Source organism: Cantharellus anzutake, assembly GCF_015039405.1.
Source record: "Cantharellus anzutake strain C23 chromosome Unknown EI90scaffold_1, whole genome shotgun sequence".
NCBI classification, from domain to species: Eukaryota; Fungi; Basidiomycota; class Agaricomycetes; order Cantharellales; family Hydnaceae; genus Cantharellus; species Cantharellus anzutake.
The window spans coordinates 624,928-637,979 of NW_024066951.1; the positions used below are offsets into that span (position 1 = coordinate 624,928).

At 43.1% G+C, this 13,052-nt stretch overlaps 2 protein-coding genes across 2 annotated transcripts; both read left to right on the forward strand.

Moving 5' to 3' along the window:
• Positions 1-468: 468 nt before the first annotated feature.
• On the forward strand, positions 469-1,050 carry EI90DRAFT_3114454 (uncharacterized protein; the record flags this gene model as incomplete). Its single annotated transcript, XM_039062668.1, has 1 exon — positions 469-1,050. The coding sequence occupies one exon, from the start codon at positions 469-471 to the stop codon at positions 1,048-1,050; it is 582 nt and encodes a 193-aa protein (XP_038923743.1).
• Positions 1,051-5,914: 4,864 nt separating this feature from the next.
• On the forward strand, positions 5,915-6,375 carry EI90DRAFT_3284423 (uncharacterized protein). Its single transcript, XM_039066919.1, has 3 exons — positions 5,915-6,030; positions 6,081-6,159; positions 6,199-6,375. The coding sequence occupies exons 1-3, from the start codon at positions 5,922-5,924 to the stop codon at positions 6,323-6,325; spliced, it is 315 nt and encodes a 104-aa protein (XP_038923744.1). The 5' UTR covers positions 5,915-5,921; the 3' UTR covers positions 6,326-6,375.
• The last annotated feature ends 6,677 nt before the right edge of the window (positions 6,376-13,052 follow it).

Here is a 13,052-nt window from a genome sequence, read left to right on the forward strand (position 1 = left end):
TAATTCTGGCACCCTTGATGATATCACCACACTCCCTTCCTCTAGCCTCAGCTTGGATCTTGGCTGTGGAATGTGAGCAAGGCAGACACGCAATTTGGAGGAGATGAAGATTTTTCACTTCTAATATAAATATTACTAAAAAGGGCATTTGAAATATAGTTGCATAGCCACTGAGCCAGAATTTGCATGACATGGGCTGTTCAACTGCACCCCCAGCGTGACATGTGACCAGTAGTTGGTCACGTGGGTACAGTAACTTCATACAAGTTACTTTTGTTGGCAGCCTGAGGAACTAGGCTAACCAGGGTTGGCACCTACACCAACCCCTTACAGCATCGTAGAAGAGTTGCAAGGCCATCTTAAGGTCACTGAGCAACATATTGCCAGGCTAGATAAGACAGCCCTGCATGCCACTTCCCTAGTCCCACTCAAGACAACCAGAACGTTACCCTGAGAGACCTGGCCCACATGTTTAATGCTATCTCTCTCATGATGGAAGAAGCCCTCATTGAGGAGACTCCCACCAAGAACCATAGCATCCAGAATTTTATGTTGGCAAAGAAAGCCTTCTTGGATGCTTGGCACAGTGCCATCCACACTCCCAAACCATCCACCTCCCAAGAAGCTATGGAGATGGATACATCCATTGAGGAAAAGGTCAAGACTCTGCAGAAGTTGGTTGACACCCTTACAGTGTCTGCACCACCCAAAGAGAAGCTTATACCTGAGAGTAAGGGAAAGAAGAGAGTTGTCTTGCCTTGCAAGAAAGTCCTTGATCAGACCAACTCAGAGCCTGATCAAGGGCAAACCACAGCACTCGTCAGTGCTTCTTCAAGGTCACCATCCATAGAGATGGTAGAACCTTCCATAAAGTCAGGGAACACCAAGCATGAAGACTTGGAGGTTCAGCACTGCCAAAAAAGGGTTAAGAGTAAGGCAATTGTTGCCTCTGAGGACAAGATGTCCGACACCCTAGTGGTACTCAAGAAAGGGGCCTCTCGCGAAGGATGCCCATCCACACCCAATGTCAGGGCACATACCCTGACTTAGCCCAGACCCGGACCCGCATCTGGACCTGCTCCACTTCCTGCACATGCTTCCCGCGCTGCATGCTCTGGTCCCCAGATCCTGCCTTCATGTGACTTGCGGGTATCCCCGGAAGTTTTCCTCATATTGTGGCCACTGTGGGAAGGTGAGAAGTAACCTTCTTCTCACTTTCTTACCCACAGCAGGCAAGTTGTACTTACCTGCTTTTCCTTTTATACACTTTCTTACCCACAGCAGATTGTGCCTTAGGATAGGCTGTTTACACATAGGGCTGTGGGCCATAGAGAGGGGTCATGGGGACCCAGGGTCCATCCCCTGACACCCAATCACCAACCTGTCAGCCAGTACACAGAGGTTGTAAAAATACAGAGAAATATATATCCTTTTGGTGCAGTGTGCTCATAAACCCACTCTTTTGACACGTTTAACTGAATATTTATTGAATGGCTACGCTGAGGAAAATCGTGAGGGACCACGATTAAAAAGCAAGGCCTGTATGTAGGCAGGATAACCTACTATACTTTACACTGCCAGTATTTTGGTGGTTTACATTCTTTGAGGGTTCCTGCAGGTGAAGATCACCTACCAATGCCCATGGTGCATAAAAACATTTTTATTTGATTTTATAACAGAGTACAATTGTGCATAATGCGCTGGTACTGAATTGGTCCAGCCCAAAAACTATGCTTGGCGCTACTGGCTGCTGAGAGACAATCAAGGGCTCAGAAAATAGAGAAAAATCACAAACATGGATTCCCTGAATTTCATCCAGATCGATGCATGTAAGGGGTTGGTGTAGGTTCCAACCCCAGTTAGCCTCAGTCCTCAGTTTTGTTAGAATGGGGCAGAAACGGACAACTCCAGAGTGGAATCGGAGACTTAGCGTGGAGGGACCTTGGCCTCAGTGACTCAAGCGGAGCGCTGTGCCATTGCTGTTTGTCCATTTGGTCCTTAATTTCACAGTAGGTGAGCAGGAAGTCTCTAGGGGGCATTTCAGGTTGATTTCAGACTGAAACCAAGACAAGTATGTACAAGCGCCGATATATATAATGGAAGGGGCAAAAGCACAAGGAGAACAAAGGGTGACCGAATCGGAACGAAGACGTCCAAACGGGAACAAAGGGTAGAGGGAGCGGAGCGGTACCGAAGGTCATAGGGCAAGACCTGTGATACGTCCGAAAGGAGGTAGGGAGGGCGAGGCCCAGAGGGGCAGGAGGATGAGGGGAAGTGGGGATGATGACTAACTGGCTAGAATAGAAAGAAGCAGTAGTCCAAATAGGGATGAAGGGAAAACGCGAGAAATACATTACAGGCGGCGAGAGTGCCGAAGGCGGTCCGCGAAGCTCAGGGGTTGCGGAGCTTATGGAGGTTACGGAGGTGGGGTTGGAAGTCCGAGGAATATTGGCAATGGTGTTTACGTAGTATGAGGTCACCAATGCAATGGACTAAGACCAAGGTGGAGTCAAAGTCCGAGGTAGGGACTATGATGGAGGCTTGGAGTAAGGTACGAGCGGTGTCCGAGTGCAAAGTACGGAACAGCGGTGGAAGGTCATAACTTGGCAGAAGGGGGGCGGAGGAGTAACGGAGGGAGGAGAGAGGGGACAGGTAAGGGGAGAAGGAGTGGCGGAAAGGAGAGTAGTCAGGTCCGAAGGTGAGTATCGGAGCGGACAGGGGAAGCGTAGGGGGATGATGGGAGGGTGGAGGTGTTGTGAAGGGGGAGCGGAGTAGTAGGAAGGGTGGCGAGTGGGGCGATGTTCGGTCCGAGATGAGTATCGGAGTGGACGGAGATAGGGTCGGAGAGGTAAGGGGAGGGGTGTGTTGCCAAGACCGAAGGTGAGTATCGGAACGGCAACGGTAGGTTATGACTCCGGAGGTGAAGAGGGTGGAGGTCCGGAAGTCAGGTCGGGGTCGGGTATGCACGGATATGACAAGTTTGTCAAATATTAAGCTGTATAGAGCTATGGTTATTCAATGATGGGGAGGGAAAAAGCTTAGTTGCTCTTTCCACTTTCCCACACTATTGTATGCACTTTGTATATATATTCTATAATGAATTCTATTCTATATCTCATAATGAAGTGAGGTTGAATGTATTGTTCAATACAAATTAAATTCATAAGCAATTCAGTTTTGTGAGCCGTGGGAGCGTTTTCAATGTTAACAATTGTACTAGACAACCTGTCGTGGTGTAATAATATCAAACGGAGAGGTGATCATGACGCATCCATTGCAGAAAACCCCATGGAAAACGGTTGAAAACTGAAGGAGATACAAGTGGTGGCCCATCCCAGCGCGAGTTGTGTGCGTGGGAAACAGTCTCCACGCCTCATACAGGCTGTTTGACGATGTGCGCTAATAATATGAAATATGGGGGACGTCAATAGAAGCTTATTGAAAAAAGTTTGATGAAAAAAGAACAAGATTTGACAGAGATACGAATGTACATGTGTTTTTGTGTGAAAAAATGTGAAAAAACATCCCACCGCCTCATACACCCTTATTCGCAATGTACGCTAATAATATGAAATAACGAGGACGTAATTAAAACCATGTACAAAAAGAAACGACGAAAAACGAATGAGAATTGACAGAGATACACATGAACATTCCTTTTATGTGTAAAAAATGTAAAAACACGTCCTACTGCCTCATACGCGCTCGTTCGCAGCTTGCACCAATAATAAAAAATAACCGAGAGTTGGTCCGAGCCCATTAAAAGAAACCCGACGAAAAACGAATGGAAATTGACAGAGAAACTTATGTACATGGTTTATTTGTGGAAAAAACGTTCCACCTCCTCACTCATGCTGATTCACGACTTGCACTAATAATACCAAATGCATAGAATGTTAGTACGGGCCCATTGCAGCAAACCCGACGAGAAACGGTCAAGAACTGACAGAGATACCAATCCACTGTCAGCTCCGCGGGTGATCTGTGCGTGGGAAACGTTCTCCAGCACCTCACAGGCGTTTTAAAAATATGTAAAAATATCAAGTACTTGCGTTAATAATATTTAGAGTAGCATGCAAATTTCCAAAACATTTGGTGCAGTATCAAGCGAGATATGATAAATTAGTCCATTAAATTTCACTTGGCACCCTCAAGATCGCAAGATATCAGGTTAAGGTAATAATACACATTGTATAGGGCATTGACACGCGCCCGTTGAAAAAAACCCGAAGAGCAACGAATAGGAACTGACAGAGATACAAATCCAGTGTCAGCTCCGCGCATGATCTGTGCGTGGGAAACGGTCCCCAGCACCTTACAGATGTTTTAAAAATCTGTAAAAATACCAAGTACTTGCGCTAATACTATATAAAATAGCTCGCAAAATTTCAGGACATTTGGTGCAATATCAAGCGAGATATGATAAATTATTCCATTAAATTTCACTTGACACCCTCAATATCGCAAAGTATCAGGTTGGGGTAATAATACACATTGTAGGAGAATTTAATACGCGCCCGTTAGAAAAAATTCGAGGAGAAACGAATAAGAACTGACAGAGATACGAATGTAGTGTCTGCTCCGCGCGTGGTCTGTGCGTGGGAAACGTCTTCCAGCGCCTCATGGCATGTCAAAAAAAATATAAAGAAATGTCAAAAACTTGCGTTAATAATATATAAATTAGTACGCAAATTTATAAAACATTTGGTTCAGTATCAAGCAAGATATAATAGATTACTATACAGTTTGTGCATGGGGAATGCGATAAATCGCCATAATCTCCTCAGGATTGCCGAACGACGAGTCGGACTAATAGTACAGCATGTAGAGGACATTGAGACGCACCCAAGGAAAAAAACCCGACGAGAAACGGATGAGAACTGACAGAGATATGATAGGTTTATGTGAAAAATCACGTGTATATGTTTAGTTTGAGGAAATTCACGTGAGCAATTGAGTGTAACCTCCCACAACTTTGTTCGTGCACAGACATATGCGAAAAAGTACTAATACCCCCACTCAAAATCGGTTCAAATCCCCCCATGGGAGCAATTCTTTTTTGTTCCCATGTGACTTTGGCATGTAAAATAGATAGATAAATAGATAAAATAGGTAGATAGGTAAATAAAAGTAGATAAATAGGTCATAATAACCGTAAATAGTAGTAATAATAAATAATAAAATAATAAAAATAGTAGTTGTTTGTTAATTTTTTTTTTTTGGTTGTTTTCACCAATTAGTTATTAATAAGTAATGATAGTATTGTTGTGTTATTTTTTTTTTTTTGTTGTTTTCGCTAATTAGCAAATACAATTAGATAATAATAGTAATAGTGGTGTTGTATTAGTTATGTTTTCGAAATTGGTGTCTACAATAAATGGTTGTATTCTCTCTTTTTCTTTGTATTTCGCTATTAGCATGTAAAATAAATAGGTAAATAAAATTGTATAATTAAAATGTGGAGCAGAATCAAATGAAGGGTTCCATATAAGGTAAAAATTTCAGAAAATTTACGGCAACATGGCACAACATGAAGCAGAAACATCCAAAAAAAATAAAACCAAGGTGTCCTGAATAAAATAAAATCTGAAAAAATTGCGGCAATGTGGGACAACGAAGGAAAATAAGTTTTATATAAAATAAAATCCAGAAAATTCACGGCAACATGGGACAACATAGAATAACAAGATAGAAAAATAAAAGCCAGGTGCTCTCTATAAAATAAAATCCAAAAAATTCATGGTAACATGGGGAACACTGTTTTACAAACTTACAAAGGAATTACAGAGAAAATTTGATTGGTTGGGGTGGTGGGTTTGCAGAGATGGCAAGGAAATAAAGGAAAACAACAAATAAAAGGGCCTCACTCCCACTGCATTGCCAAGAGGGGGAAAGGCATTTCTCATTCCTGTGTATGGTTGATGGGGCGGGGTTTGGGGCACAGCCCCAAGGCTCTCCGCAGGAGTGGGGTTCGGGGCAAGGCCCCGATGGCCCTCCGCAGGAGCAGGGGTTCAAGGGGCTGGCCCCTTGGTGTAAAAAATAATCAAATATATCCAGGGGGGTTTGGGGCGCAGCCCCAGGCTCTCCGCAGGAGTGGGGCTTGGGGCAACGCCCCAATGGCTCTCCGCAGGAGCAGGGGTTCAAGGGGCTGGCCCCTTGGTGCATAAATAATTACCATATATCTTATTATTTCTTTAGCACAAGGGGAACAATAATAACAAGGATGTCGTTGCATGGGGCGGAGCCCCAATGGGGTCTGGGGCAACGCCCCAGGGGGGTTCGGGGCGCAGCCCCGATGCCCTCCGCAGGAGCTAGAGACCGCTAAACGCGTGGGTGTGCGAGGAACGAGCACCCCACGGGTTAAAGGTCTCTAGTTCTATAATGAAGTCAGGTTGAATGTATTGTTTGAGAGTTAATTATATAAGCTTTTCCCGCGCTCAAGCCTGTTGGTGGCATCTTGCCATTGTGCTGGATAACCTGTGGTGAGACAATAATAACGAATGGAGAGGACGTTGGCATGAACCCATTGCAAAAAACCCCATGCAAAACGGTTGAAAACTGAGAGAGATATGGGGTGTGGCCCATGCCAGCGCGTGTTTTGAGTGTGGGAAAAGTGTCCACGGCCTCATACAGGCTGTTTGATGACTAAAGTTAATAATACGGTATAGAGAGGCTGTTTGAACGAGCTCATTGAAAAAAACTTGACGAAAAACGAACAAGATTTGACAGAGATACGAATGTACATGTGTTTTTGTGTGAAAAAATGTGAAAAACATCCCACCGCCTCATACACCCTCATTCGCGATGTGCGCCAATAATATAAAAAAATAAGGGCGTTGGTACAAGCATGTACAAAAAAGAACGACGAAAAACGAATGATAATTGACTGAGATACGAATGTACATGGTTTTTTTGTGAAAAAATGTAAAAACATGTCCTACCGCCTCATACGCGCTCATTCGCGGCTTGCACCAATAATGGAAAATGACCAGGGAGGTATTCCAAGCCCATCAGAAGAAACCCGACGAAAAACGAATGAGAATTGACAGAGATACTAATGTACATGCTTTATTTGTGGAAAAATCGTGCTACTTCCTCATACACGCCGATTCACGACTTGCACTAACAATACCAAATGTACAAAAAGTTAATCCGGGCCCATTGAAAAAAACCCGACGGAAAACGGTCAAGAACTGAGGGAGATACCAATCCAGTGTCAGCTCCGCGGCTGATCTGTGCGTGGGAAACGGTCCCCAGCACCCTACAGATGTTTTAAAAATATAAAAAAATACTAGGTACTTGCGTTAATAGTATACAAAATGATTCAAAAAATTCCAGGACATTTGGTGCAATATCAAGCGAGATATGATAAGTTATTCCATTAAATTTCACTTGGCACCCTCAAGATGGCAAGATATCAGGTTAAGGTAATAATACACATTGTAGAGGGCATTGACACGCGCCCGTTAAGAAAATTTCGAAGAGAAACGAATAAGAACTGACAGAGATACAAATCCAGTGTCAGCTCCGCGCATGATCTGTGCGTGGGAAACGGTCCCCAGCACCCTACAGATGTTTTAAAAATATGTAAAAATATTCTGTACTTGCGTTAATAGTATATAAAATGATTCGAAAAATTCCAGGACATTTGGTAAAGTATCAAGCGAGATATAATAGATTACTCTACAGTTTGTGCATGGGAATGCGATAAATCGCTGTAATCTCCTCAGGATCGCCGAAAGACGAGTCGGACCAATAATACAACATGTAGAGGACATTGAGACGCACCCATGGAAAAAAACTCGACGAGAAACGGATGAGAACTGACAGAGATATGATAGATTTATGTAAAGAATCACGTGTATATGTTTAGTTTGAGGAAATTCACGTGAGTAATGAGTTTAACCTCCCACAACTTTTTTCGCGCACAGACATATGCGAAAAAGTACTAATACCCCCACTCAAAACCGGTTCAAACCCCCATGGGAGCAACTCTTTTTTGCTCCCATGTGACTTTGGCATGTAAAATAGATAGATAAATAGATAAAATAGGTAGATAGGTAAATAAAAAGTAGATAAATAATCGTAAATAGTAATAAAATAATAACAATAAAATAAAAATAGTAGTTGTTTGTTGTTGTTGTATTAGTTTTTTTTTTTTTTTGTTTTCGCTAATTAGTTATTAAATAATAATAATAATAATAGTAGTAGCAGTTTTGTTAGTTATTCTTTTTCGCTGATTAGCATATACCATTAGGTAATAATAGTAATAGTGGTGTTATATTAGTTACTAGAGACCTTTAACCCGTGGGGTGCTCGTTCCTCGCACACCCACGCGTTTAGCGGTCTCTAGCTCCTGCGGAGGGCATCGGGGCTGCGCCCCGAACCCCCCTGGGGCGTTGCCCCAGACCCCATTGGGGCTCCACCCCATGCAACGACATCCTTGTTATAATTGTTCCCCATGTGCTAAAGAAATAATAAGATATATGGTGATTATTTATGCACCAAGGGGCCAGCCCCTTGAACCCCAGCTCCTGCGGAGAGCTATTGGGGTGTTGCCCCAAGCCCCACTCCTGTGGAGAGCCTGGGGCTGCGCCCCAAACCCCCCTGGACATATTTGATTATTTTTTACACCAAGGGGCCAGCCCCTTGAACCCCTGCTCCTGCGGAGGGCCATCAGGGCGTTGCCCCGAACCCTACTCCTGCAGAGAGCCTTGGGGCTGCGCCCCAAACCCCCCCCCCCATTAATCATGTACACAAATGAGAAAAGCCTTTTCCCCTGTTGACAATGCACTGGAAGTGGGGCCTGCTACACACAAATTACATGGACCACATACCCACCTTACACCCTTGAGCACATTTGTGTATTTTTGTTTGCTGTTTTTCTGGCTATTTCCACAAATTTACCATGAAATTTGTTCATTCTCTATCAGGTTTTTTGCTGTTATTTATAAAGCAGTGTTCCCCATGTTGCCGTGATTTTTTTTGATTTTATTTTATAGAGAGCACCTTACTTTTATTTTTATTCTATACTGTCCCATGTTGCTGTGAGTTTTTTGGATTTTAATTTGCATAGAATACCTTGGTATTATTTTCCTTGGTTTTCCCCCATTGCCGCAATTTTTTCAGATTTTATTCTATATAGAATACCTTGGTTTTATTTTTGGTTGTTTCTATTTCATGTTGTCCCACATTGCCGTGAATTTTTTCAAATTTTTACCTTATCTGGAACCTTAGTTCATTTGGTTCTGTTGTTGGAAACTCCAGATTTTAACTTACTTACTTCCTATTTATTTATCTATTTTACATGCTAATAGCGAAAATACAAAGAAAAAAACAATAACTTATACAACAAAAATACTACTATTACTATTACTATAATTATTTATTTATTTATTTATTTATTCACTATTTACTACTACTATTATTATTATTATTATTATTTTCGACTATTATGACCTATTTATCTACCTATTTTATCTATTTATCTATCTATTTCATCTATTTTACATGCCAAAGTCACATGGGAACAAAAAAGAATTGCTCCCATGGGGGGGTGTAAACCGGTTTTGAGTGGGGGTATTAGTACTTTTTCGCATATGTCTGTGCGCGAAAAAAGTGGTGGGAGGTTACACTCAATTGCTCACGTGAATTTCCTCAAACTAAACATATACACGTGATTTTTCACATAAACCTATCATATCTCTCTCAATTCTCATCCGTTTCTCCTCGGGTTTTTTTCAGTGGGCGCGTCTCAATGACCTCTACACGTCGTATTATTAGTCCGACTCGTCGTTCGGCGATCCTAATGAGATTATGGCGACTTTTCTCATTTCCCATGCACAAACTGTATGGTAATCTATTATATCTCGCTGAATACTGCACCAAATGTTCTATAATTTTACATCCTATTTTCTATATTATGAACGCAAGTATAACATATTTCTACATATTTTTTATGACGTCTGTGAGGCACTGGGAGCGTTTTCCCACGCACAGATCATGCGTGGAGCTGACACTGTATTCTTATCTCTGTCAGTTCCTCCTTGTTTCTCTTCGGGTTTTTTTCAATGGGCGCGTGTCAATGCCCTCTACAATGTTTGTTATTACCCCAACTTGATATTTTGCGATCTTGAGGGTGCCAAGTGAAATTTAATAGAATAATTTGTCATATCTCGCTTGATACTGCACCAAATGCTCTGTAATTTTTCATGCTATTCTATATACTATCAACGCAAGTATGGCATATTTTTACATATTTTTAAAACATCTGTGAGGCGCTGGAGACCGTTTCCCACGCACAGATCATCCGCGGAGCTGGCACTGGATTGGTATCTCTGTCAGTTCCTATTCGTTTCTCTTCGGGTTTTTTTCAACGGGCGCGTGTTAATGTCCTCTACAATTTGTATCATTACCTCAACTCGATATCATGCGATTTTGAGGGTGCCAAGTGGAAATTAATCACATAATTTATTATATCTCACTTGATACTGGCCCGAATGTCCTGAAATTTTGCGAACCATTTTATATAGTATCAACGCAGGTACCTGGTATTTCTTTATATTTTTAAAACATCTGTAGGGTGCTGGGGACCGTTTCCCACGCACAGATCAGCCGCGGAGCTGACACTGGATTGGTATCTCCCTCAGTTCTTGACCGTTTTCCGTCAGGTTTTTTTCAATGGGCCCGGATTAACTTTCTTTACATTTTGTATTGTTAGTGCAAGTCGTGAATCGGCGTGTATGAGGAAGTAGCACGATTTTTCCACAAATAAAGCATGTACATTAGTATCTCTGTCAATTCCCATTCGTTTTTCGTCGGGTTTCTTTTAATGGGCCCGTATTAATTCCATGGTCATTTTCTATTATTGGTGCAAGTCGCGAATAAGCGTTCACGATGCAGTGGAACGGTTTTTCACAATTTTTCACAAAAAAAAGCATATACATTCGTATCTCTGTCAATTATGATTCGTTTTTCACCGTTTTCTTTCGTACATACTTGTAACAATGCCCTCATTATCTTATATTATTGGCGTCAATCGCGAATGAGGGTCTATGAGGCAGTAAGACGGATTTTCACATTTTTTCACACACAAAAGACATGTACATGCATATCTCTGTCAAATCTCATTCGTTTTTCGTCGGGTTTTTTTTAATGAGCTTGTATTAACAATCCCCTCATCTAATATTATTAGCACGCGTCGTCAAACAGCCTGTATGAGGCGTGGTCACTGTTTCCCACGCACACATTTCGCGCTGGAATGGGCCACCACTCGTATCTCCCTCAGTTTTCAACCGTTTTTCATGGGGTCTTTTGCAATGGAATCGCTCAAACGTCCCCTCCATCTTTTATTATTACACCAAGATAGGTCATCTAGTACAATTGTTAACATTGAAACAGCTCCCACGGCTCAGAGAACTGCATTGCTTACGTTAATTAAACTGTATTGACCCATTCAAAAACTGAATAAAACCATACATTCAACCTGACTTTATTATATATATATATATATATGTTTTCGAAATTGGCATATACTATAAACAGTAGTACTGTTCTCTCTTGTCATGACCGACAAATCCCGGGGCTCCGTCAGCGGCGAACCAATGCCGATAGGTGAATCTGCCGACCCGAAACCCATCCTAACCAGCCCCCAACCCCATGTCTGGCCCCCTGCCTTACTGCATGAGACTTGGCCAATAATCAGAACCTAGACCCTGCCGGTATTCCAACCTTACCTCCAGTTCCTGAGCCCTTGGCGCTCCTGGCATTCAGTCATGCCTGCCTTGTCTCCATCTGAACCACACTCATCGCTTCCCTCTATGTGGTCACAGCCATGCCCCGCTTCCGTGCATTCCGCACCCTCTGCCCACTCTGCACCCTCTGCCCATCTCTGCACCTTCTGGCCACTTCTGGTTGCCCTTGACACCTCTGGTCAGGTCAACACTCCCACTCCCCTCTGTACCTCTGTTGGCCTTCATGCTGTCCCTGTGTGACAGTGCTGGCAGATCAACCTCTGTTCGCGGACTTGTGTCGGCACCGCACTGACCCCGCTTATTTGCGGACTTGTATCGGCGCCGCGCGCTGACCTCCGCTTTTCCTCTGGTCATTTGTCACTTGGCAGCTTATCATTCATTCCTTGCCGAGTGCCATCTATTGTTTGCTTCCCTGCCAATATCGGCATTTGATCCCCTCTTTATTGGCACTAGGTTATTGATCTCATTCAGTTATTCATCAATAACCCTTGCCACTTATTGTTTATTGATCTATTCCTTGTTTCCAGTTCCCGGGCTCTTGTCCTTATTTAGTTTGACAATCCCCGCTTATCTCCGCACCGGACTGACCGGCCTTTCTATATTTCCTCTTGCCTATTTATATACCTTGTAAATACTTTCGGGGACCCCAGTTTGAAATCAACTAGAGTACTCCCCCCTGTCTGGTCTGAGTCTCTCCTTCTGCAAAGGGGGCTTCCCCCCCTCTGAGTCCGTGCTCGCGGAGTCCGCGCTCCTCCTACAGGTCCGCTCCGCCCGCAAGTCTTGTTTGAAGTCCGCTGTGAGTGTCAATCCGTAAATACGGGATCTCCCCCAAACGTCAAGCTCAGGGCACAGCGCTCCACCTGAGTCGCTGAGGCCGCGATCCCACTCTGCTAACCTTGAACAGCGCTTCTGGATGCGCTGCACATTTCCGCCTGCATATCCGTGCGCGCACGCTCCAACAGACCTCTGCATCACCTCCAACCTCGACTCAGACAGAAACCCATTCCATCTTCAGTCCATCTCCAGTCCATCTTCTGACAGCATCCGAGATCTCTGACAGTTTGTCTGACTCCGACAATAATCCAGTCTCTGACATCTCTTTTTCTTTCTATTTCATTATTAGCATGTAAAATAAATGGGTAAATAAAATTGAATAATTAAAATGCGGAGCAGAATCCAATGAAGGGTTCCATATAAGGTAAAATTGGAGAAAATTCACGGCAACACAAGGTGTTCTGTATAAAATAAAATCTGAAAAAATTGCGGCAATGTGGGACAACATTAAAAAAAATCAAAGCA

Coding starts and splice junctions, on each gene's coding strand:
- EI90DRAFT_3284423 (XM_039066919.1), top strand. CDS start 5,922: ATGGGGCGGGGTTTGGGGCACAGCCCCAAGGCTCTCCGCAGGAGTGGG. Junction 6,031..6,080: donor TTCAAGGGGCTGGCCCCTTG/GTGTAAAAAATA, acceptor GCGCAGCCCCAG/GCTCTCCGCAGGAGTGGGGC. Junction 6,160..6,198: donor TTCAAGGGGCTGGCCCCTTG/GTGCATAAATAA, acceptor TTATTTCTTTAG/CACAAGGGGAACAATAATAA.